At 39.8% G+C, this 26663-nt stretch overlaps 1 protein-coding gene across 2 annotated transcripts in view; it reads left to right on the forward strand.

Annotated features, from left to right (window-relative positions):
- Window positions 1-9246: 9246 nt before the first annotated feature.
- The window catches only part of LOC109963673 (myosin-binding protein C, fast-type-like), a 20489-nt gene continuing 3072 nt past the window's right edge, over window positions 9247-26663 (forward strand). The window contains exons 1-20 of one of the 2 annotated variants that reach the window (XM_020606379.1): window positions 9247-9433; window positions 13614-13631; window positions 17218-17239; window positions 21013-21075; window positions 21189-21337; window positions 21442-21559; window positions 21671-21716; window positions 21899-21961; window positions 22084-22250; window positions 22471-22603; window positions 23192-23316; window positions 23443-23548; window positions 23959-24122; window positions 24491-24656; window positions 24776-24882; window positions 24988-25017; window positions 25132-25274; window positions 25887-26046; window positions 26197-26301; window positions 26462-26650. In XM_020606379.1, coding sequence (XP_020462035.1) covers window positions 21248-21337; window positions 21442-21559; window positions 21671-21716; window positions 21899-21961; window positions 22084-22250; window positions 22471-22603; window positions 23192-23316; window positions 23443-23548; window positions 23959-24122; window positions 24491-24656; window positions 24776-24882; window positions 24988-25017; window positions 25132-25274; window positions 25887-26046; window positions 26197-26301; window positions 26462-26650 — 1912 coding nt within the window. In that variant the 5' untranslated portion in view covers window positions 9247-9433; window positions 13614-13631; window positions 17218-17239; window positions 21013-21075; window positions 21189-21247. The remainder of the gene's footprint in view (window positions 9434-13613; window positions 13632-17217; window positions 17240-21012; window positions 21076-21188; window positions 21338-21441; window positions 21560-21670; window positions 21717-21898; window positions 21962-22083; window positions 22251-22470; window positions 22604-23191; window positions 23317-23442; window positions 23549-23958; window positions 24123-24490; window positions 24657-24775; window positions 24883-24987; window positions 25018-25131; window positions 25275-25886; window positions 26047-26196; window positions 26302-26461; window positions 26651-26663) is intronic. The other variant, XM_020606378.1, reaches the window with a different exon arrangement.

Consider the following 26663-nt stretch of genomic DNA (forward strand, 5'->3'; position numbering starts at 1 on the left):
TATGAAAGGTAACTAAAGGGAACTAAAGGCATGAGAGGTAACTAAAACTGATAAAGTAACTAGAGTCTATAAGACTCAAATCTTACAGTAACATGGCTTTTGGTAAATTCACTATACAATAAACTTTTATTTTTGTAACTACATGTCCTGGATGCTGTATTCTCCTTTTTTTGATCTAGTGTCTAATGACTGAGCTGCAGTGTGTATATGATTGACTCATATGTGTATGATCTGAAAGCATTGTTTGATTTTGAGTGCTGGTGACATGGTTTGGAAGCAATTGCTTGATTTTGCCAGATGAGTCAGAGGTTTTGTGAATTTAGTTTGAGTATTTGGATTTGTTTAAGGTTTTGACAAAATAAGTGGTAGTTTCAAAAAACGTGTTTTAGCAATTCAGAAAAACTGTAAGACAGATGCTAATCTTCAACAGATTAAATAAGTGCTCAAAATAAACACTTACCTCAATTTTGATGCCTGAAACATACTCCAAAAAAAGCTGGGGCGGCTGCATTTCAGGGTTAGTAATGAGGTAAAAGTGATGATTCCATTTGAAACAGGTGATGTCAGCAAGTGATTCCAATTATGATTTGGTACAAAAATGGTTTCCAGAAAAGGCCTCATCTTTTAGGAGCAAAGATGGGCCAAAGGTCATCGGTTTGCCAACAAATATGTGAGAAAATCATTGAAATGTTTAAAAACAATGTTCGTTAAAGAAATATAGGAAGGGATTAGGATACGTCACCCTCTACAGTGCATAATATTAAAAGATTCAAGGAATGTGGAGGGATTTCAGAGCCTAAAAGGCTCAAGCCTAAGCTGGATGACCGTGCTCTGATCCCTTAGACGGCACTGCATCAAGAATCACTCTTCTATAAGCAATATAACCACAAGGGATCAAGATTACTTTGGTAATTACATCCATAAATGCCACTTAAAACTGGACTGTGCCAAAAGGAAGACCTACGTCAGTGCCCAGAGTCACAGTCAACTGCTCTGGGCTTGGAGACATCTGGGATGGACCACACAGTGGAAACGTGTACTGTGGTCAGAGGTAAATTCCACTTCTGTCATGGCTCCATTAATGCTGAAAAAGATTTTGGAGCAACACATGCTGCCTTCAAGATGGCATCTTTTCCAGGGACGCCCATATGCAGCCAACAAGTCCAAATGCCAGGGTCTGTCATGGTCTGGTGTCGTGTCAGTGCCCTTGGCAAAGGTAAATTCCACCTCTGTCATGGCTCCATTAATGCTGAAAAAGAGTTTGGAGCAACACATGTTGCCTTCAAGATGACATCTTTTCCAGGGACGCCCATATATTTTTCAACAAGACAATGCAAAACCTCATACTGCACATTACCAAGGCCTGGCTGTGGAGGAGAAGGGTACGAGTGCTGGACCGGCCTGCCTGTAGTCCTGATCTGAAATGCAAATTGCATCAACAACGACCCAGGACTGTTGTGCACCTTAAGACTTCTTTGCAGGAAGAATGTGACAAAATGACACCTGACACAATTAATCACTTGGTGTCCTCAGTCCCTAAACATCAAGTGTTGTGAAAAGGAACGGCAACATCACACAGTGATAAATGCTTTACTGTCCCAACTTTTATTTTGGAATGTGTTGAAAAAAACTTAGAAAAATTAGAAAAAACTGGACTAGTCCACATTTTGGAATGTGTTGTGGGCATCAGAATTGGAGTGAGTGTTTATTCTTAGGCATAAAATTGAGGTATCAAATAATGTGCTTCTGTGTTTTCAATGTAATATAAAGGCACAGATGATTTACACATTTACATACACTATTTTCACTTTTAATCTTGACTTTACTTACAGTCCCAACTTTTTCTGATTTGTTGTTTTAGCACCACGAATCTAAGTGAACATTCAAATTCCCTTAATGTTCCCTCTGTTCTGACAGGAGTAGAGCATTTAATTATATTGTGCTACAACATGCATCTCAAAATCTTTTTCTAAGACCTTATAGACATCAATCCCAGCAGGTTTGATGAGTGAAGTAAACTCTTTCCTCTTTTAACAGAACTTCTTGATGTGTCCACAAGATGGAACCATGGTGTCACATCAGGATACATGTACTGAGCCAGCCACATTTCAGTTACTTTTCCTTAATGTACAAAAAACCTACATATAAAATACATTATTTTTACATGACATTTTTTAAATGTTATTTTACATTTTTAAATTTTTTTTTATGAAGTGATGTTGATAAATTAACATGAGACGCCTTTTCTGTTCAGGGTCAAATTGACCCTATATTTGTAATATAAACATGCAGGGGGAGGTTGCAAATATGTGAAATGAACCATTTTCATTTTATATGTCGATTACACCCATTAAGCCAAGCAGAATTAGCTTCACACCAATAAAATACTGTTAACTATTTTTAGATTCTTTTAATTTTACATAACGTAACAGGGGAGTTAAAGTTTTTACATGTATTTTTTTATGAAAAATAACTGCATTATCCTCATTGAACAATAATCTGTGAGAGGTAAAGAACACCATTGCACTAAATAGTGATTGAAATGGTTAGTAATGGTAAAATTAGCCCAGGAACATCACTGCTGTTCCTGAGAAATGAACATAACAGGTGGGTTAAGTCATAAAATTCATGAATTGTATCTCTTCATCCATTGCTACACAGGTTTTCCACCAACACCTCTGTAGCAAGTAATGGCTTTGCAGTTTCTACATCGAGTTATGTGGCAACACATTGCAATGACCATCACCTAAATTATGATGTGCATTCACTCAACTCTTATTTTTGCAGTTGCAAGCGCTGCCACACAATGAGCCAATACAACAAATAAACTAGGCAAAGAACACAAAAATATAAAATACACAATCAACGTAACATACCTATATTGCCCAGCCAACAGTGCAATAATTAGTCTGACTTTTGTCTAACTGCTTGGTAATTTACACTAATGCGTCTCTTGAATTTCACATTTAAATTAATTCACCTACTTATAGATGGAATAAGGAAAACTCTGGTCTCTCTACTCTAAAGTGTATCTGTGTGAAGGAGCAATCAAAGTCAAAAAAGATGTTAGTCGTTCAGCACACGACTCTCCCAGATTTGTGTGTAGCTCAGAGCAGTAGCCATACTAGGGGCTCTCCTCAACCACTGCACTATGCACAGCTAAGGCAATACTATCTGGTACAGCAAGATCACTTTCACTAAGACTTTAAGACACTGTATTCCCCTGCAAATGATGTGGCTGTCACTGAAGTTTGCTATTAGTAATAGCTACAAATAATTATAGTTGCCTCCAATTCAGTTTCCAAATCAGATTATAGAGTGGGTTTGGAAGCGGGCTGTAAACTTCAGAAATGTACTGCACTATGACAAAAGTCACCAGCACCACAGCTGAGTCTCTTTCTAGAAAAGAAAAAAAAATACCAGGATCTCCTGCAAATTTGGGAAAATGTGTCTCTATATATATGTATTTGCTGTATCAGTCATGAATATGAATGGTAGGATTGCAGGGGTAGAGGCATATATACAATCCAGAGGAGACATTGTAGATAAAAAGAAAATCTGAGCACCAAAATTAGTCACTTAAGATGTCCACAACACAATGTCTAGACTAACCTTGGTTACATTCCCCTGCTGATTCCCTGCATGTCTATGTTCTACCTCTCAATATGTTCACAATTTTTTTTTTCTTAGAGACACTTGCACTACTTCAGCCATAGATACACCCACCTGGTGATCCCTGCAGACTGACCTGTTCACTCCATTTCACACTTCCACAGCTTGTCTCTCCGCAGCAGCTTTGGCTGTTGATGCATGCACATTTCAGATAAATGGAGGAGATGACAACAGATAAAGAGGATATGCTTTGCATCTTCGCCGTTAGATGACAGGGAACAAGAGGCAAACACTGCTGTGTCGGGTAACATTATAAATGGTCACTGTTAGTGACTGATCAGCTGACCACACACAGCAAATCTGGCTTCAGTCGTGTTTGTGCTACAAATAGGAGCTCAGAAGCATTAGGACTTCAATTTGGAAACCAAGTGTCAGTGGTGGAATGTAACTAAATACATTTACTGAAGGACTGTATGTTATATTCTTACAGGTTACACTAAACCCAACAATTTGCTGCTAGATCAACTGTAAAATGTCATTTCCAAATGACTGCATCAGCGATTCGCTAATACTGTAATAATAATAATCACAGGGGCCAAGTTTCCTCATAGCAAAAACATTTCCACTTGTTCACTGATAACACTTCTGTGCCTTAGTAAATTTCTGAGTGCAGGACTCTTACTTGTTGTGGAGCAATTCACAGTATTGTATGGCTACTTTTATTTACAGGAACTAAAGGAGTTTGAATTGTTAGGAAATACTTTAAATTGCTTTATTGTGAAGAGACAATTGAAACCACTTTCATGTCTGTATGATAAATATGAAGCTGCAGCCAGTGAAAGGTTATCTTAGCTTAATGATGATAAAGTATTAAGATTAGAAAGAGCCTTGCTCTACCTTAAGCCAACAAAACCAGCTGGCAACAAGTGGACACACCAGAAGTTGCTGCTTCGAGCCAAGTCAAATTTTATTTATTAAGCCCAGTATCAAAAATTTGTCTCAAGGGACTTTACAATCTGCACAACATATAGCACCCTCTGTCCTTGTGTCCTCAATGTTTATAAATAAAAACCATGAAAAAAGAAACGAGATTCCTCTTCCACAACAGATGGACATGCAATAAATGTCATGTGTACAGAATACATAGTAGGCGGACAATCAGAATGACAAAATTATAGATTATATATTAAGAATATAACCTGGGGGGATGTCAGAGGGCCAAGCCACACAATCGCCTCTCCAGATGAAGACCTGGAAGGCAGGTCAGGCTACACAAACACGCCAGAGGCAAAAACCCAAGCACACAATTCACACATATAGTAGAGGAAAGAAACAAACACGAGAAAGAGAAATACAAAATAAAAGGTCCAGACACTTGAATGAGGCAATAACAGACAAGGGAGAGAGGTCTCAGGATTCCTAGCCTAGCACTAAGAGGCTGTTGGAAAGAGAAGATGTGGACAGGAAAAGAGACAAAGACACATAGCTTGGACAGGGGTTTTTCAAGAAGTTTGTAGCAATCTCAACAGCAGGGAAACATGGACTATACTTTACATAGCACAGTTGAAAAGATTCAGTGATACTGACTCTGACCCACCAACGAGTTAGGCAGGTTACAGGTTAGAGTCCAACAACAAACAAATCCAAAATATTCAGTTTATTATCATTAATGACGAAGAGCTTCAATTATTAAATAAGGTGTAAACTGAAAATATTTGCTAGCTTTGTCATGCCACAGAGGAGGCTTACAGAAGTGGGGACAGGACTCTGTACAGCCAGGCCAGGAACACACTGACAAGGAAGCAAAGAGGAGCTATGCTGAAAAGCTGAAAGCTCAGGTTTCAGCCAATGACCACTCGTCTGTGTGGGGGAGCCTGAAAAGCATCACTGGCTACAGGAAACCATCCCCACCGCTGTGGAGGACCGTCAACTAGCAGACGACCTGAATGTGTTCTACTGCAGGTTTGACAAACACTCACCCTCCCCACCTCAGATCCAGCAGCTGCTCCCAACAATCACCACCCTTCCCTCCAGCCCCCCACCTCTAACAATTTGAAAAGGATGTGTGTGGCCTCTAAAAAACAAAGGATCAGAAAAGCACCAGGCCCAGATGGTGTGACCCCCCCTCCTGCTTGAAAGTATGTGCTGATCATCTGGCCCCCATCTTCACACTTATCTTCAACAGGTCACGAGCTGTGTGAAGTTCCCTCCTGCTTCAAATGCTCCACCATCATCCCAGTGCCCAAGAAAGCCTCCATCAGTGGACTGAATGACTACAGACCTGTTGCCCTGACAACTGTAGTTATGAAGTCCCTTGAAAGACCCATGTTGGCCCACCTGAAGGACATTGTAGACCCCCTGCAGTTCCCTTACCGGGCAAACAGGTCAGTGGACAATGCAGTGAACATGACACTGCATTACTTCCTGCAACACCTTGAATCCCCAGGGACATATCCACAGGCCCTCTTTGTGGACTTCAGCTCAGCATTCAACACCATCATCCTGGACATCCTCCACTCCAAACTGACCCAGCTCACTGTGCCTGCCGCCACCTGTCAGTGGATTACTAGCTTTCTGACAGACAGGAAGCAGCAGGTGAAGCTGGGGGAAAACACGTCCAGGCACATCCTGCACCCAGACAATAAGCACAGGCGACCCCCCAGGAATGTGTGCTCTCCCCTCTGCTGTTTTCACTCTACACCAATGACTGCATCTCAAAGTCAGGAGGTTGAGCAACTGGTCCTGTCGTGTAGCCGCAACAACCTGGAGCTGAACATGCTCAAAACAGTGGAGATGAGAGTGGACTTCTGGAAGAAGCCCCCCACCTTACTCCCCCTTACCATACTTGGCAGCACTGCATCAGCAGTAAAGTCCTACAAGTTCCTGGGCTCCACTATCTCCCAGGACCTGAAGTGGACGTCCAACATCAGGACCATCACCAAGAAGGCACAGCAGAGGATTTACTTCCTGCACCAGCTCAGGAAGTTTGCCCTGCCCCAGGAGCTGCTGATACAGTTCTACAGAGGAATCATCAAGTCTGTTCTCTGTACCTCCATCACTGTCTGGTTTGGCTCAGCAACCAAACAAGACAAGTACAGACTTCAGCGGACAGTCAGGACTGCAGAAAAGGTCACTGGTGTGAGCCTGCCCTCCATGGAGGACCTGAACACCTCACGGGTCAAAAGGAGGGCGGAGAGGATCACTGCTGACCCCTCACACCCTGGATATAATCTGTTTGAACTCCTCCCCTCTGGACAGTGTTACAGGTCACTGTGCACTAAGACAACCAGGCACAAGGACAATTTCTTCTCCCAGGTTGTCGCTCTGATGAACACTTGACCCACAACAGTATGATTGGACAATAACCCTCAGTGCAATACCTGTGTATATACATTGTACAGACTATACAGATCTGTACAGGTCTTTATTAAGTACTCTATTTTTATTCCTATTTATCCCATTTCTCAATGAACATTCCTTGCCTGTCTATACTGCTTATTTTGAATTGTTTACACTGCTGCTTGTTAATACTATACAGCCTTGTGTTGGTTTACCGTTTACTTGCCCCTTGCATAGGGATATATACATGCACATTGAGAGCCAATGTACCAGAGTCAAATTCCTCGTGTGTCCGACACACCTGACCAATAAAGCTGAGTCTGAGTTTGACTAATCAGTTATATGACTAATCGATACATACTAATCAACAGTGAATGCTTAATTACGTTTCGGGCAAGGAAGGACCCAAAAGCAGGCACTGTCTAGAGTCCAGTGTTTATTCAGTTCAATATAAAAGAGAAACAAATGGGTAAACAGACGCTCAACCTGACATGACGTCACGATACAGGTACAAAACCAATATCTTGTTGGAACACGTTCGCACACTGAAGTGAGCGAGCAGTAATGAGAGGCGGTCCCAGGTAGCCGACTTCGGTGCAAGCTACGGTTTATTATTTACAGTGCAGTGTATAGACAAAAACAACAAGTACGTAGATAATGACTGATATGAGTGACCGGGGGTCGACCAGCAGCAGGAGGTGAAGATGGATGAGGTGGGCCGAGCTGCGTCGCGGGGTCACTCCTGGGCTGGTCGGTGGGTGATGGTGGCTACTGGAAAAAAACAGAGGCGCTGGAACTGACAAACTGGTGACTGTGCATCGACCTGTCTGGGAGAGTAGAGTGGAGCCGAAGTCCGGAGGAAACAGTCCGTGTAGAGAATAGGAGCTGGCTAGAAGAGGTAACGAATGGAAGTCCAGGGGGATAACAAACAGGTACCAGATTAAGGCAAAACAACAACGAACTAGTAATCTAGGGAGAGGACGAAGAGAATAGCCTGAAAACAAGATGGAACTGGCAGGGAGCGTAAAGTGAGCCGGGTATAAATAAGGTGGGGGACTGAGTGAATGCAGCTGGTGATAATGAAGGAAACAGGTGGCAGATGAGTGAGCTAAGACAGAAGAAGTGGAAAAAAGGCAGGTGTAGCCGACCAAACCTGACATATCTAAACAGAAAGTCAGGGAGCTACATGAAACAAACAAAACAACTAAAACAGACCACAAGAACTAACCAAGAATCTTGCTGACAGGAAAAACTCAAAAGAACAGTCTAATAGCAACCAAGGCAAATGATACAAAAACTTACAAAGTGGACAGGCACGGAGACGAATGACAGGGCAACAAAACACGGAGAACAGATGAGCCAACAACCAGACTGAGAGAAGGGAGGAGGATATATAGACAGGGGACCAGGAGGTTTAATCTCTTTAATTTGTCACCCACCTGTTTGTGTGTAAGCTTTACATGCACTGGTACAGGAGATGGGCTTTGTTACCTGGACAGACTCAGGCTAGCTGTGTCCTTTTTCAGTCTTTATGCTAAGCTACCTATACTTGTTGGCTCTATGAATCTTCATATTTCCTTTACAGATAGAGAGTGGCATCTCTTTTTGTCTAACACTCTGCCAGAATTCCTGTATTTCCCCACGTATCAACAAGTTTTAAATACATCTTCCACCTCTGCCAGCAAGTATCTTACACATTTGAACTCTTTGAATCACATGATACGTTTTTGTGCTGGACATCACTTCATTTTAAAATGAACAGTATTCACAGTATGAATAAATGGGGTCTGATGGGTTTGCTCCATCAGTTAAACTATTCACTAATGAAAGAACAGATGTAAATAATATGCTGTGCTTATTAAGTTTTGCTGATGGTGCAGTTCAAAAAGTGCCAGGGCAAGCACCACTAACCAGGAGAACAAACCCTTAAGTTTCAAATAGATTAGATGCTTGAGTCTACATCTTCTGGGGTTTACGTCTATGGCCAAACTGGCACATTTAGCATTGTATCAAGTGATGTGTACTAAAAGAAACCACAAAAATGATTTGCAAATACCTGTTGATCCTATTCTTAATGTGGGTATAAGGTGATTACAACAACACAAGATGCCAATACAAAAGGGGTCAGTCAGTTCTTGTTCGCTGTATTGTGTATTTCTAAGGTAAACATTAGAGCTCAACAGGCTTAGTCAGTCCATTAATATCATCATAGCTGTTTAAGACTCTTTTCAGCACCACCTCACTGTGTTGTCCCTCCACAGTATCAGGCTCTGGCTCTGAGTGCCTCTCTAACTCCTTAAGGGTGCAGTCAGTTTCTCTTGCACTCCTTGCTCACTGGAGGGTGTGGGTGACTTGAGTGCCAGGAGAGCTTTGAATAACAGGGAGAGGGAGAGAAATAAAAGGAATAAGCACCACAAGCCCTCAGTCTTCTAGTGGCAGAGAGAAGACACAGGAATAACCATGCCTGAGCCAGTCCCTGCAGGTATGCAAATCCTTTCTGTGAAATTCATTGTAATTAATCAGGAGACTGGGTTGTGGTGGCTGTGTTGATGCTTTAATGTGGGTAGCCTGGTTTGGTTTGAGGTTGCAATATGAATAATATTAAATGTGTTGGTATATGCAATGATTTTTAGTGCTTAGCAACAAAGAACAGGAACAATTATGATTAAAAATACATATTTACGTGGATCTGAAGACAAGATAATTGTAGGATTTCAATACCTGAGTAGTGTTATGATCCCTGCTGTGTTATAGCATATGATACGAGGTGATGACGACATTTGGTATAGATAATGTGGTTTAGCTTAATGCACAGTGATGAGCTCCAGAGGGTTCAGACTCACAAGTTAAATCCTGTGACCCACAGTAGGTGTTTATTATAAACTGAAGAAAAAGGAAAAATGCCAGATGGCCTCATTTCTCACTGTAAATGAAATGAATTCAGTGATTGTTTCTCCCAGTTCCTCATAGTTGTAGATTCAGTGTGATAGAGCAAATTAATGTAACATTAGATAGACTGGAATATCCACCGTTAAATATAAAATAACATCAGAATGCTGCAACTAAAAATAACCAAGTTAAAATGTGATTAAAAATATCCAGGGTGTTAACAGTACTCTTTACTGTTGTCCCTTACTGCCAACGATTCACTCCTAATTCCCTTTAAAATACAATTGCTATACAGATTCAAAATTTCATAAAGGCAAACATTTTGCTACTTTGTATCCTTGTTATTCATCCATAAAGAATATCTGAAAGGCTATGAATGAACCTGGCTACCTGCTGCTATGACATCAGTGAGGCCACGGTGTTAATGACATCAACCCAGAGAGCGCCATCTGGTTGATTGTACTAGAAAGCTTGCAGAAACAGCTGTGGAAAAGCATGTATAGCAGCTCTAGAGGTAAATGCTGCTGCAGCTATACTGTGCTCTGTGGAAGACTCAGCCTATAAGCAAACTGGTTTTACTGTATGTTCTTTACAGTAGTTAAAATAGACCATTGTAGTCACTTTTAATATAATCTTTGCAGAGGAAATTAGTTTTTCATTTTACATTTAACTTTTCCAGAATTATCATATTGAAGTTTTTGATTCTTTCTAGCAAAAGCTAACATCAGTAGCTTAATGTAAACAATGCCATGATTAGTCTGTAAAATACAGTTCCTCTTACAAACATCCACTCTTGGCACCTTTAGACAACTGCTACTTTCTTATAAATAGTTGCCTGCCACCTGTCCACCTCTTTGATTCAGTGCAGCCCTGAATCACTGAACTGGCAGAAACCAAAGCTAAGAAACTGTCATAGCAGAAACTGTTAGAGGAGTTGGGTTTTACATGCCAAGACTTCAGGAAGACTATTAAGCCTTTCAAACCCCTCTAATTTATCCACTGACCACCCTGTGATGGTGAATGTAGTGGCCTTTGCTGGAGTTGTTAGCACATTGCATTATTTACTTTGCACTATTTCATTCTTTTTCTCTGCATGTGTCCCTGGCAAAATCTGTTCAAAGGTCTAAGCTAGGCCCTTTTATTTTTATCACGGGCACATAACCAGGCACTACTTTTATTCACCATATACAGCCACAGAGTTTATCCATGTGCTATGGATAGGATTCCACTTTCTGCTTACTGAATTCATTCCAAGTCAAACTATAAGGCTCAGGTAACCAGCCACTGACCAATTTATAACTCTACTATGTTTCTTAGAAATATTCAAAGTGATACTGCAGAAGCAAATATTACATTTTAAACAGCTCAGTGACTGAATGTGCCCTATGAAACACTCTACATTTATGCAAAAGATAAGTTAAAACATTTCCTGTGCCACTTCACTGACTGTAGCAGCCAGATCCCAACCTTAGCTAACAGCTAAAAATACACCTCTCAATAACCCCTGACCTTTTCCACTTTGCTTTTTTATTCCTTATAGTTCATTAAGTTTCACACACCCAAGCGTATCAGGTTTTGTCCCAGCTGAGATAAATCATTATGTAATCGGACACTATCATCTAGAAAGTTCCCTCATGGTCAGCAGGCTCGACAGTGCCTCCTGAACCTGGTGTCAGTCAAACAGTCACCATTTTCGAGTCTGTTACTGAATGCAATTGCAAGAAAACTGCTCTGTGAAGTTTCTCCAGTTGCTTAATCCTGTTTATTTTTTGCATGACACAAAAACCATGGCATGAAATGAGTAAGGATTCTCTAAGATAATAAACCATGCTTTTTATTAATCACAAAAGTTTCAGATGCGACTTTAAATTTTATATTGATAACTTTTAGAATTTCATGCATGTGGGGTAGATTTCAGGAAAAAAACTGCTCTGAATTGCTTCTCAAAAACATTTGTTTGATTGTTTAAACCCTCTGGTGCACTCAGTATTGTCCTGTGTAGCACAAACTATAATAAATGTTATTATTATTAACTACACAGTGAATGAACTGCAGTCAAATAGCTGTAACTTAACAGAACCAGACAACTTAGATTTATATACAATGTGTTTGCTTACAGTAGATCCAAGCCAACAAGCATTAAATTATGCATTGCTGAGATTTGTTCATAAACCTCTTACATGCTGTCTAGAGATACCCAGAGTGCCACAGAGGTTTGATAAGGTCAGGCCATCTTATACCTGTCTTTATGTCAGGGTCATTGCACGCTCAGTAAATCAGGCTGGTCACAAACTGCGAGGTAAAAATATGAAGCACCTGAACAGACCAAAACAAATTTAGATAGATATTAATAACCCATGCCTCCAGATACAAACAAAAGGTAACTGAGTGTGTTGTACTACAGGAAGCGTATTTACATAAATCGGATACTACTGTACCTATAATGTTTGTCTCCCTATGGAAATAAACAAAAAACTGCAAAGAAGTGTCCATTTTATTCATTTTATTTACTCAACAAGCATATCTGCAAAATCCTACTAATTATATATCTACCACTATTGCATGAAACCAGAGACAGTCTCTGAAGGGAACACTCGGACTGTGAGGAACAGCTGTTCAGAAGTTCACTACCTTACTTTGTCACAAACTTGTTGAAGATGATCAAGATACCCAACCCATGTGGATTGACTTAGCCGATGCTCATGCAGATTTACGTTCGGTGCAGGTGTTAAATCCTCTTACAGGGTCTATAAAGTACCCATACTAAGGACTTGGTGTAGTGTGCAGCAGTCAGGTTTACATCTTAGCAAATGTTCTTATTTTGTACTGAGTAACAAGATACTGAATGCTACTCTCTCAACTGTTGTTGTTTATAGCTCAGGTGACTATGTAAGAAGCCATATGGGTAGATGCAATACACAAAGGTAAATGTAGCTTTGAATAAAATGCTAATATGATGTCACCCATTCATCTAAGGATCCAGGTGACTGCAAGCTGTTGTGTTACGTTATACTAAAAAGAAATCAGACACATTATATGCACATAGAACGTTTTCCTAAACAAAGAAAAAATGAATAAATATATTGTGAACACCTTTTTAGTTAGAATGAATGACAAGTGAACAGTAAAGCAAGCAAGCTACAGCTGGTCTGACTATTCAAGGAAACTGTGTTCAACTTAAGGGAATGTGGCATGACTTCAGGGAGGTCATAAGACACCGACCCTGGCCTTTAAGAGCTACTGCTCTGACCCTGTTAAAGACGCTCGGGAGTTGGGTATTTTATATGCCTCTATTTCAGTTGAGAATGTCCTTTTACCAGACTTAGGGCTCAACAATTACGGCAAATCCACAGTGTTCAACGCTCGAGGCAAACTGCTCGGCTTCATCTGTAGCTCCAGTCTGTCCAGTTCTTAAAGACGGTGCGCTAAAGTTATAAAATAAGGGGATGACAAAATAATTCTGCAGCCACTGAAATGTAGGTCAAGATATCAGTTTGTGTCAGAGGTTACATCACCTAATAGAAATTTCAAATGCTATAGAATAGGTACAGTAGTATCTTAAATGTATGGCCCAAGATAATAAGCTTCACTATGACATCAGATACTGTATTCTCTAAACATTGCTGAAATAACCATTTTATATAAAGTAATCACTGTAAGACAAACATCTAGTAATATATCATAAAGCCAGTGTTATTAAAGATAAATGTTAATATGTTGGTAGTGTGTCTAAACGGATCTAGTTACCTTCTTGGTCTGTTTCTGTTTCTCAGCTAAATCAGAGGGGGAGGGTAAGTCAGCTGCTCCACAGCATTTGCCTACTGACCTTATGTCACACAGTGACTTGATTATAGCTCTCACATTTTCACTTTTCATTCACGTCTACTGTCACCTGCCTGTGTCAAGCAAAGGCAACCGTGTAATCAGCATGCACCAAGTCATCATTAATGAACTTTACTTTTTGTCATGACAGCATCTTTATTTTATATTAGTATGCGAGCATGCTACTGTATACAGTGAGGAACAGAAGTATTTGAACACCCTGCAATTCTGCAAGTTCTCCCACTTAGAAATCATGGAGGGGTCTGAAATTCACATTGTAGGTGCATTCCCACTCTGAGAGACAGAATTAAAAAAAAATTTCAGGAAATCACATTGTATGATTTTTAAAGATTTTATTTGTCTTGCACTGCTGAACATAAGTATTTAAACACCTGAGAAACAGCAAGAATTCTGGCTCTCAAAGACCTGTTACTGTGCCTTGAAAAAGTCCACCTCTACTCCACTCATTAATCTAAATTAGTAGCACCTGTCTGAGCTCTTTAAAGACACCTGTCCACCCCACAGTCAGTCAGACGCCAACTACTACCATGGGCAAGACCAAAGAGCTGTCAAAAGACACCAGAGACAAAATTGTGGACCTCCACAAGGCTGGAAAGGGCTACGGGGCAATTGCCAAGCAGCTTGGTGAAAACAGATCAACTGTTGGAGCAATTGTTAGAAAATGGAAGAGGCTAAAGACGACTGTCAATCTCCCTCGGACTGGGGCGCCATGCAAGATCTCACCTCGTGGGGTATCACGGATGATGAGAAAGGTGAGGAATCAGCCCAGAACTACAAGGGAGGAGCTGGTCAATGACATGAAGAGAGCTGGGACCACAGTTCTGTCGGTAGAACACTACGCTGTCATGGTTTCAAATCATGCATTGCACGGAAGGTTCCCCTGCTCAAGTCATCACATGTCCAGGCCCATCTGAAATTTGCCAAAGACCATCTGGATGATCCAGAGGAGGCATGGGAGAAAGTCATGTGGTCAGATGAGACCAAAGTAGAACTTTTTGGTCTAAACTTCACTCATCGTGTTTGGAGGAAAAAGAAGGATGAGATGCATCCCAAGAACACCAACCCTACTGTGAAGCATGGGGGTGGAAACATCATGCTGTGGGGGTGCTTTTCTGCGAAGGGGACAGGACGTCTGCACTGTATTAAGGAGAAGATGAATGGGGCCATTTATTGTGAGATTTTGAGCAACAACCTCCTTCCCTCAGTCAGAGCATTGAAGATGGGTCGTGGCTGGGTCTTCCAACATGACAACGACCCGAAGCACACAGCCAGGATAACCAAGGAGTGGCTCCGAGCAATTGTTAGAAAATGGAAGAGGCTAAAGACGACTGTCAGTCTCCCTTGGACTGGGGCGCCATGCAAGATCTCACCTCGTGGGGTATCACTGATGATAAGAAAGGTGAGGAATCAGCCCAGAACTACAAGGTCTGGTCAATGACATGAAGAGAGCTGGGACCACAGGAAACATTTGACCTCTGTAGTTGCAAACAAAGGTTTCTGTACCAAATATTAACACTGATTTTCTCAGGTGTTCAAATACTTATGTTCAGCAGTGCAAGACAAATAAATTCTTTAAAAATCATACAATGTGATTTCCTGAAATTTTTTTTAAATTCTGTCTCTCAGAGTGGGAATGAACCTACAATGTGAATTTCAGACCCCTCCATGATTTCTAAGTGGGAGAACTTGCAAAATCGCAGGGTGTTCAAATACTTCTGTTCCTCACTGTATGTTCTGTATATTTTACATTCAAGCATTTTCACTGAGAAGCTCTAATACCGAACATTATCAGAAGCTTTTGAATGTGGTTATGTGATACTGGTCTGAATCTTATACTTTAAACAGTGCTAAAATCTATTTGCTCAGCTCTTGGAGTGTCTGTAATATTTGTTTTCCAAAGAGATATTTCCTTTTATTTGGTATAACTAACCAAAAGACAAGCCCAGACGTTGAGGGACCAAGAATTTCTTTTTCTTTTATGTGACTTTCAGTTTTTCAGTGCACTCATTCATACAATATGTGACATGGAGTGGGGTTGATGCATTTGAACTAATCAGTTGGGGTAATTAATGAAATAATACAGAACAAGTGGTTGAGCCATAGATAATAAGTTGAGCAGTTACCAGAAACATTGGGCATTTATGTCAGTCCCATTAAATGAGACAACATGAAGTTGCTGAATGGGATAATGTAGTGATTCTGTCACTCTGAACCAATGTTTGCATCTTTTAGCTAGCCTACAGTGTGCATGTGACAGTACATCTACTGTGTGGTAGAAGATTATATCCTCACTGTATTGTAATGTCATGAAATCTGCACATGTATGCACTGCATATTGCAATGTCATGTGTATTGATGACCGGTCTAATAGGAATCAATGTTCTTGTTTCCTTTCATTCAATATTCAGTTGATTTCTTTAGCATGCATACTTCTGGATTATAGAGAAATGATACATATACATGAAGCAGATAAGACAAGTGGGATTTGAATACACATTCACTGCCACATAATGCGTTTCCCATATATGTGAACTCTTCTCACTTTTGTTGACATTTCATGCCATGCATGTGTGTGAAAACACACTATCTGCAAGTGTTTCTATGTGTTTGGATTTAATTAATTTATTAATCAAACCACAAGAAAATTAAGATGGTAGACACCTTTTACAGTGTCAGGGAATGCTACACACTGACTCTTGTTTCAACTTTTTCCATTATGACTAACTATAGAGAAAACTGTAACTACAGTATATATTGGGAATAAAGCTAATTTTCATTCATTTTCTTTGGATGTATCCCTTGCAGATGGAGGTAAGGCAGAGGTCTATATGCTCAATGCTTTGGTTTAATGTATCAGTTTATATAATATACCTTATATATTCACATATGGGTGCATACATGTGCCAGACGGTATGTGACAGTGGTAGTACAGTACCTGCAGGAGTCCTTTACATTTTCAAAGGGTTTTCAGGTTTGTCTCTGGTGACCTGCACTATAATAAAGTTAAGAATTTTTGTAAACCTCAAAAATACAAATTAATATGCAAAATGGGTGTCATTTATTCAGATTCGTTTATTATAGTAGTGGTTAAGTCAGCTTTTTTCATGTATACCTTTTTTCATCATTGAACTGATGTACTATATACCTACATATATATGTTGTGTTTAAACTTAAGCTTGGTTTGGTTTTATAGTATGTACAACACACAATCAAGTTTTGTGATTTACTGTTTACTTCCAAGTACAGTATATAAAATTATACTGTATTCTGTGTTCTGGTTTCTATGTGTGTCCTCTATAAGCATTTTGCATATCTTAACATATTTCCTTATTTATTTCTGCATGCAGCAATAAGTCAAAATTAAAATATTTCAACTTGTAAATGCAAAGTGTATCAGACTGTGGTGATTGTATCAAATGTGGTGTTGCATGGTGCTTCTGTTTTTGATTGTTTATTGGTCTCTATTACGATTGTATGTCTTCTTGTTTGCTTCCTAACTGATTTTTTAAGCCTTGTTTGCTTCCTTGTCTGCAGCAGTCAGAAGCTGATGTGTATGGTAAGAAAAGAGCGACACTAAAGTGTCTGTTGACATTTTACTTTTACACCACAAATGTATGATTATGAGTGTTTATAACATTATGTTTTGTACATTATGTTATTTTGTGACAAAGTATCACAAAGGTTTAAAAGTGTCCATCAGGCTGTGTGATCAAAATGTTGCTCGCAGTATTTAAATGTATAATGTAATGTACAGGAAGTATGTAGTACTTATACTTACTAATTCCTTGAAAATCCACCTCAGAGCTTGCAATGCCCTGCACCTTGGTGATGGCTGCCCTTAGAATAAGCCTAGAACAAGAGCTGACTGGAGTGGGCTCATTGTGCATGATAGTGCATGAAGCGATTATTGTCTCGTGCACTTGTTCTGTTCTCAATCACTGGTATCTGTTGGTGCTGACAGACATCTCATGTACACATTATGCTGCTTATGTTCTGTCAGCAGTTCAGAATTAGTTTCTCCTTGTGAAGAGTGCTGCCCTCCCCGTGATGTCAGCACTAATTTGTTCCTGTACCTCTGGCATTTTAAAAAGTCAGAGTGGCATTAACTTGGAACAATGACAGGTGTTATGAACATACCAATAGCATCTGATGTGAGGACATTTTTTAATAGTTGTTTAATATTATGCTTCACTAGGAAATAGGTGGATTCAAACAGTGAAGATATCCAAGAAATCATGGTCAGTACATCAAACCCAATGGCTTCAATGTTTAAGGTCTTTTAAATAAGATAAACCTTGGTTGTGTATCACAGCCATTAGTATGATTTTTAAGGCACTACTCTCAAACTGTGTGGGTTACACCACAGCTCAGGTTTGACATGTGAAATTCACGTTACAAAGTTGCCCCTCTCCTCCCTGGTCTTTTATGGGCACAGCTTCCAGATCAATGAGTTGGATGGCTTCTATATTTGAACTGACTAAGAGTCCTGAATGGAGAAGGGTTATGGAAATGGCACGGCTTCAGTGAAATGAAAATTCACTGAAATGGTATTTTTGTGGTGCCCTTCAAATAAATGGGAAATATCCTGTATCTACTTTGCATGAGGCTTTTGTCAGCTCCGTAGGTCTCTCTGGTGACTTTGCCACATAGCCTGGTACGCCATATTGTCCATCATGTTTGCTTCTTTTTTGAGCTGTTTACCCAGTGTGGTGAGGCATGGATGATGGACTAGGATTGTACAAATGAGAGACTGATAGCCACAGTTTCCTCTAAAGGTGGTATGACTGCTTTGTATCCTCACAACAGGACTGTTATGTTGGGGGAGTTGGCTCCTGTTGGCTGCCCTGAAATTTGGCCTGCTGAGCCAAGACAGGAGTCAAGCAAGTGGGGGGGAGGACATTAAATGTTAAATTTGGTAACTGCCACCTCCATAAATTCTTTGGGGAATAGGTCCTGTGAGACCTACCACAGATTTTTCTGTCTGTCCTCTCAGCATTTTTGAGTGCACACTGTGCTGTGAATGCTCACTCCTGAATATAGGACTCTGCAAGCTCCTGGCATCATTTACTCAGAGTTAATGTGCAGGAATTACAACCCTTCCCTGGTTGTTATTTTAATTATAAAGAGTTGCATGCATATTGCCTAAGAAGTCATTTTGACTGCATACATAGGAGCCATTGGTTTTGGTAGAATTTTTTTTTTAAATGTTTGATCACTGGACTTCTTTATGTCTATTAGAGTGAAATTTCTGTGTGGGAAGTGTTTATCATACTAAGGCTGTTTTAAATATGCCCATGGTATTCTAACGTGTGGAGGGGATTATCATGACTTGGCCAGCTGCAGACTGTTTTGGTGCTCTAGCATCAGTATTACGTACGAGTATTAACAGAAAGTTAATACCAGATTCTTAAAGAAGCTGAAAATCCTGCTATGGAAACCTGCCTGGAGTTGATTTGCTCTTATGGTATCTTGATAGGTAATTGAATCTCGCTAACAATACAAATTATAACACATCAATCCTCTAAACAAAAAAATGATTAAACATATTACAGTTCAATGATTTGTTTAGGCAGCCTGGGGTACACATGCTCTGTATGGGGAAAAGTAAGTGCCTCCTCTGTAACCAGCAGCCTTGTAAGATCAGTCCAAAGGAAGTAATCAGTCTCATTTCAATATTAATTTATCTCAGCTTTAGTGATTAAAAGTGCAGTAACAACTGTCTGTTTTAACTGATAACAGTCATCTTACCTTCACATGTAGAAATCTGTTTTGATTGCAATTCACTGTGTGGAGTTTTAATGTAGTCACTCCACAAAATAATCATTGTGTAATTGCAGCTCACTTGTTTTGTTTTACCATGTGTTCACACTAACTTATGGTACAGTATAACAGCAAATTGTTATACCTCCATATGTTAAATGGGGGTATTTGTTTTTCCCAGCTAAGGCAAACCCTGATGAGGGTAAGGGCGAGCTGAAGACACTAAGGACTGTGGTTATCCACTGCATGCAAATGTGGCATTATGAAGTGCATCCTACTGTATGTGTGTTATGTGATGGTCCAATATCATGTTCAGAGAATATGTGATATTTCTGGACTGGTTGGTAAATAGGGCCAGTTATGCAGCACTTGTACTGTATAATATGACTTCATTTGGATGCAAATGCTAATGCAACATGTGCATTGTTGACAAATGTGCATCTTGAAATATAAATCTTTAAAACGGGTAGAAAGTGCTGATGTATGAAAGTCAACAGATGCTCTTGCTAAAGGTTTTGTACATAGCACTGTCAAAGTTCAGTAACACATTCCAGTTAGTAATGATATGTTGCTGTGGTGACTATATCTCACTGGAACTTTGGCTTTGGTAATACATAAAACACATCCACCCTATTTTCTTGCCCTTGTATGTGTTTGGAGAACATGAAGTTGTTTATCTGTCAGATGACTGTTTGTATGTCCAATTCAATGGTCACATTCCCTGTAATTATTTTACCACTGTACTCTGCAAAGAGTTCAGGTTATATTTTTTTATTAATGTAAACAACTCACAAACTGAAACAAACAAGTGACTGAGACACAGACACACACACAGAGAAAACATTTCAGGCCATTTTTACTGTCAGAATACAGGAGGGTACATATCCAGTTGCCCGTAGCAGTGCCAGTGCTTAGAAATGATCATAATATTATTTATCCTTTACTTTTATTGCTATGTTTAACCTTTAACAAACCATAAACTATTAGCACACATGTTTTACTTGTCAGTAGTAATAAATTATTAAGATATATTTTCTATTTTATTAGTGAAGAACATTGCTAATTATGTTTAAAATCAAATTTAAAACTGCAGAAAGAAATTACATTTGTAGAAGCAAGAAAAATAATATGCATTTATTATTCAGAAGATACAAACTGCTTTGATGTATGAAATACAGTATGCTAAATTGTGACCTGGTTGAACATTTGTTAAGGATAACTTAGTGTAAGCTTTTAAATGCATCACTGTGTTGCAGAAAACAATTACTTGTCATACTGCCTCGTCTGTCTATAGTTAAATGCTATCAATTTACCAGTTATTGGGTGCAACATTTGAAATCCAATGTATGTGCACAGTTTGTGTGCATATGTGATTCAAAATTGTTCAAGTTTGCTCATATGCCCAAGTGGTTCAATGTCGTCTTTGCACTTTGCTTTGTTGCACACTGTGGGCATTGCCAATCTTTTATGTTCATTTTGTTTTGTTTTCATTGCTTTGTTTAGATGAATCCATCAAAAAATGATTTCAAATTTGAAAGAGTAAGTAAACTTTTTTCTCCTTCTTTTCAGAGACCACCCAGCTCTCTGGGCTCTTTGTTGAGAAGCCCCCGGAAAAGGTGGTCATTGTCGCAGGTTAGAAACTCAAATGGATGGATGAACTGTCAAAACAGGAAACAGTAGAAATCCATAATGTGTAGCCTGGTCGAATCGTGTAATATATGTACATTGTTGTTTGCAAATTGCAGGAACGGATGCCACTTTCATAGCCAAGGTTGACTCGAGCAACCTGCCAAAAAAACCCACCATGAAATGGCTGAAGGGCAAGTGGTTGGACCTCGCCAGCAAGGCTGGGAAACATTTACAGTTCAAAGAAACTTATGACAAAAATACTAAGGTCTGTGTGTGTGATAGCGAGAGAGAGGCATTTTTCTAATCCACTTCTTTCAGAAATAACTACATGACTAAGAAGTAATATTAGAGTAACATTTTCTCCCCAAGATCTATACCTATGAAATGAAGATCAACAAAGTGGCCCGTGGAGATGCTGGGGCCTACAGGTGCGAGGTGACAACAAAAGAAAAGTGTGACAGCTCCACCTTTGAGGTCACTGTTGATGGTGAGTGATAACACACTTTGGCCCGCTGAGGCACACACAAACTCTATAAGTGCTGAGATTGGGATCTGATCCAGGCCTACTATGTGCTTGCTGCAAATTTGCTTGTTACAGTTGCACAGGAGGAGTCCCAGGATATCCTGTCTGCCTTTAAGAGAGCGTAAGTGAATGAGTTTCAGCCTATCTTAATAGTTTAGGTGCGTGTGTGCAACTACACGAGGGAAAAGGCATACGTGTATTTTTTCAGCACATGCTATATGTCGGTATATAAATTTTAATGCTGCCCGATTTTGGTTACACTTGTATAGTTTGTGTAATGTATGTCTGTTTCCATACACACAGAGATGCTGGAGCTGGAGATGACCAGGGGGAGCTGGATTTCAGCAGTCTGCTGAAAGCTGCTAAGTGAGAAGGAAACTGTTATTTGGTTTGCACAATCATCAAGCACAGAGTTTGATTGGTTCCTTTAAAGAAATCCTTTTGCTTCTCCTGTTTGTAAACATACCCCCTTTTTCCGTTACTGACAGGAAAAAGAAGCCTGAAAAAGTGGAACCAGATGTAGATGTGTGGGAATTGCTTAAGAATGCACATCCAAGCGAGTATGAGAAGATTGCCTTTAAGTATGGAATCACTGACCTAAGGGGCATGCTGAAACGTCTGAAGAAGATGAAGGTCCAGCCCAAGCAAAGCGAGGGTAAATTGGGTTATTTGAGGGATAAAGGGAAGGGATGAAGTAGAGGAGCATTTGAAGTATGAAGGAAATGAAGTGGGAGGTGAGATTTGATCTCAGAGGAGGTGGAAAGGGAAGAGAGGAACCGGCCATGAAACTGGGCCGAGAAACCAAAACAAGGAAGTTGTTTGTGAACTGGTGACTTGTTAATTCTTATTTTTTTCTTTTCTGTTGGCAACACCAGCTTTTCTGAAGAAGCTTGACGATTGCTACTCAGTGGAAAAGGGCAAGAGGATTGTCCTGAAATGTGAGGTGTTTGATCCAAATGCCCAAGTCAAATGGTTGAAGAATGGCCAGGAAATCAAGCCCTCAGCCAAGTACATACACACACTAATTATTGTTAGTTCTTATAGACCTTTTACTATTTTTTTTCACCATGATAAGCCTCATGCAAGATGTTTGCTTCATTAGTAGACATTTACCATATTAATCAGCAACCTTAGATAGACTTGATGAGCAGTGTTTTAAAAATATCAAGCTAAAATTATCTGTGCCTCAGAGTTATACTCTGCTCAGTGCTGGAAGCAACGTATCTTATTTTTAGGTGGTCATAAGAAGCCTCCCAGCGGGTTGGAGAAGTCACACTGCCAAAACATCTTATATCCCATGTAAACTAATGCAGATACACCCCTTGGGCAAAGACCTCTATTTCTAGATTTAAAGGTCTTATTGTGAAAACAAAATCTATGGTCTAGGTGAAAAGTGGAATCCATAGACTGGGTCAGCTAGACAACTCTAAAGTCTTTAAAAGCTATTGTCAAAATTAACTACAGGTAAACACTAAATTAAATGTAAAATGCTTTTAGATGAATGTATTATTTTGAAAAGCATGTGTAATAAATCTGTAGCTTGATAAACTTCAAGACTGTGCGATTTGACAATGAATCTCTCTGCCACTATTCAAGGTATATTATGGAAGCAAATGGGAATGTCAGAACACTTATCATCAACAAGACAACCCTGGCTGATGATGCTGCATATGAGTGTGTAGTAGGAGAGGAAAAGTGTTACACAGAGGTGTTTGTCAAAGGTGCACAATCTCCTTATTTTAATCAGTTAATCAGCAATGAAAACCAGAGATTATTGCAAAGAATGATGTTAACACTGAGTTTCTGCTGAATTCATGAATTTGAATGTCTGCCTCTTCTCTGTCCAGAGCCCCCAGTGACCATCACCAAGCTGATGGACGACTATCATGTGGTTGTCGGAGAGAGAGTGGAGTTTGAAATCGAGGTGTCAGAGGAGGGTGCCCACGTCATGTGGTCAGTAAATATTGCAGTATTTTGCAATATAAACTCAACCTAGCTTCACTCAGTTGTAGGACATGGCTTTAATCCCTGCCAAAATACTAGTGAACTACTTCCTGCTGTACAAACATTTCTTAGAAGAACCATAACTGATTTGTGCCTTTATGCTTTACATCACCGCACCAGAAAGACTTCTATTTTATTTAAAATTAAATCAAATTTAAATCTATTATCTCACAAAAGATCTGGACCACATTAAATAAAGCTCAGTTTCTTAGTGTCTTTGCCTTTGTTTGTACATATTAGAGTAGACATTAAAGAGACTTTAAATTTACATTAGACATAAGTATAATGTAACTATGTTGTTTAAATATTAAGCAGTAGCATATTTCAATGAGATATGGCCATTTCTTTTTTATTTCCAGGTACTTTGAGGATGAACAGCTTCAAAAAGATTCCTCAAAGTTTCGCTTCAAGAAGGATGGAAAGAAGCACACGCTCACCATTCTGGAAGCTTCTCTGGATGACATTGGAATGTACCATGCTTACACAAATGGGGGGCATACTAAAGGAGAGCTGGAGGTGGAAGGTACCACTGGAAAATATAATTCATTCAGTTTTTAATTTCCCTTTTTTTTTTAGTGAAAACTGATAGTAATGAATTTTATTTTAGATCAGTTTGTTAATGATAGCTTCCACACCTGTGAATAAACAGTATTTTATATAAATTTTCTATATTTATTCTGGGTTTTTATCATTTAAATGTGTGCTGTTCAGTGCCAAGGATGCATCTGAATTTAAGGGCTGGCCCAGGGACTTAACACCTCTCCATATACACAGACTAATAATAACAATAATAACTAATGGTAGTGAATGTCAGGATGTTACCATTCCTCTCCTTTCACATACTCTCTACTACCTGATCAATTCTCTTGTGGTTTCAATTGTTTTCTAAAGAAAAACAGCTGGAGGTGTTGCAGGACATTGCTGACCTGACAGTCAAGGCAACAGATCAGGCTGTGTTCAAGTGTGAGGTCTCTGATGAAAAGGTCACAGGAAAGTGGTACAAAGATGGAGTGGAAGTCTTGCCAAGTGAACGCATCAAAATCATTCATAAAGGAAGGTACAACGATGAGAATGAATTCATGCAGGCTATGGAAAAAAGTGGATTTGTGCACCACCCAATTTGGTGAGGAAGATGTCTTCCATCCATCATGCTCTTTTTTTTTTTTTTTATTCCAGGTTTCACCGTCTAATTATTGATGATGTGAAACCAGGGGATGCTGGAGACTACACATTTGTTCCTGATGGATACGCTCTGTCACTTGCAGCCAAACTCAACTTCTTGGGTAAGAAAGACAGAATGATTACAATGGTGCATTCGTGGGTGCATTGTTAATCATTAGCAGCTGGTACAGTATAACGCTGTCAACTGTTTTATTTTTTTCATACAGAGATTAAAATCGACTATGTGCCCAAACAAGGTAGGTGTCCTTAACTTACCTCAGTTCACAAATAATTCAACACGTTTTATACAGTAGTTCATAGAGAGCCCACTTCTGCATACTGTCTCTCTTTGCATGTTGTACATTAATCAGAACCTCCAAAGATCCACCTGGACACCACTGGAAGCATGGTCTCTCAAAACACTATCATTCTGGTGGCGGGCAACAAGCTCCGACTGGATGTGGAAATCACGGGAGAGCCAGCACCCACTGTCCTTTGGTCAAAAGGAGACATAGTAAGGATGTGACAGTATATTGCATGGTGCTTAAAAATAAACATGTTCATACATATCACAGCAATGACACATAAATTGTTTGGAGTGATTACATTATTGCTAGTGCACACAATGCACTAGCATTGTTTCTTTTTCCGAGTTCTGTACTTGCTGTCTTCTTCCTCTCTTTAATGTTCAGCAACATGTGCAGCTGAGATTTGATTCAACCAGTAGGAATTGTTGCGCCTTCAGGCACTTAGGGGTGCAGCAGTCCATGGAAAAAGAGATCCAAAGTTCCCCTCTGAAAACAGGATATGCCTGTGCTGTAGGACTGCTCCATGTTTCTTATTTTACTCCACTGTCACTCCTCTATTTTACTTTAACAGCTAAAGTCACCCTATGGTCAACCCAAGAGGCCCCTGAGTGACCCTTCTGGTTGACTCAAGTGTCTCTATAGCTGGTCCCAAAGCCTGTCTTCTTAAGTGCCACTCTTGAAAAATGAACCTTTACTCAGACCCATGTAATCATAACTCCAACTTTATATTACTCAGAAACCCATTAACTTAGGGCCATCCCAACCAAATGTGTGCATTGTTACAGTTTATATTACCACTACATGTACTTGTCTGTTAGCCAATCACTGCCACTGAAGGTCGTGTGAGAGTGGAGAACAGTAAAGACCTGAGCTCGTTCGTCATAGAGGGGGCAGAGAGGGAGGATGAGGCCCACTACACCATCCTTGTTACCAACCCTGCTGGAGAGGACAAGGCTGTGCTGTTTGTGAGGATTGTGGGTAAGTGAAGATTTTAAATTGAAATGACAGGTGCACTGCTAACTTTGTAGTGACTGATGTGCTGTGGTGTGGTGTACAGTTCTCAACTATTTAATCTTCTGTATTTTAAAGCTTCAGTGTATGTTAAAACTAGCTTTAATGTTATTTCAGATGTTCCTGATCCCCCTGAGCATGTGAAATGCACATCAGTGGGAGAGGACACCGCTACCATCATCTGGGAGCCTCCTAAATTTGATGGTGGTGCACTACTCAAAGGTAAATGATAAATTTCATCTCCACCCATTTTTAACTCGTCTCCAACCATTTAACTCTAGGCTAAAGAGCCTGGGGTGGGGGTGGGGGGGGTACATAGGAGAGGAAAAGGCCAAATACTATTCTGCCCATCTTTATGCTAACTGTGTTTTTACTCCATCAGGTTACCTCATGGAGAGGAAGAAGAAAGGTTCTACCAGATGGACAAAGCTCAACTTTGACGTATATGAATCAACTACGTATGAGGCTAAGAGGATGATTGAAGGTGTCCTGTATGAGATGAGGGTGTTTGCTGTCAACAGCATTGGCATGTCTCAGCCAAGTCTCACCTCCAAACCCTTCATGCCTATTGGTAGGTTTCACAG

Source organism: Monopterus albus, unplaced genomic scaffold (genome assembly GCF_001952655.1).
Source record: "Monopterus albus unplaced genomic scaffold, M_albus_1.0 scaffold76.1, whole genome shotgun sequence".
NCBI classification, from domain to species: Eukaryota; Metazoa; Chordata; class Actinopteri; order Synbranchiformes; family Synbranchidae; genus Monopterus; species Monopterus albus.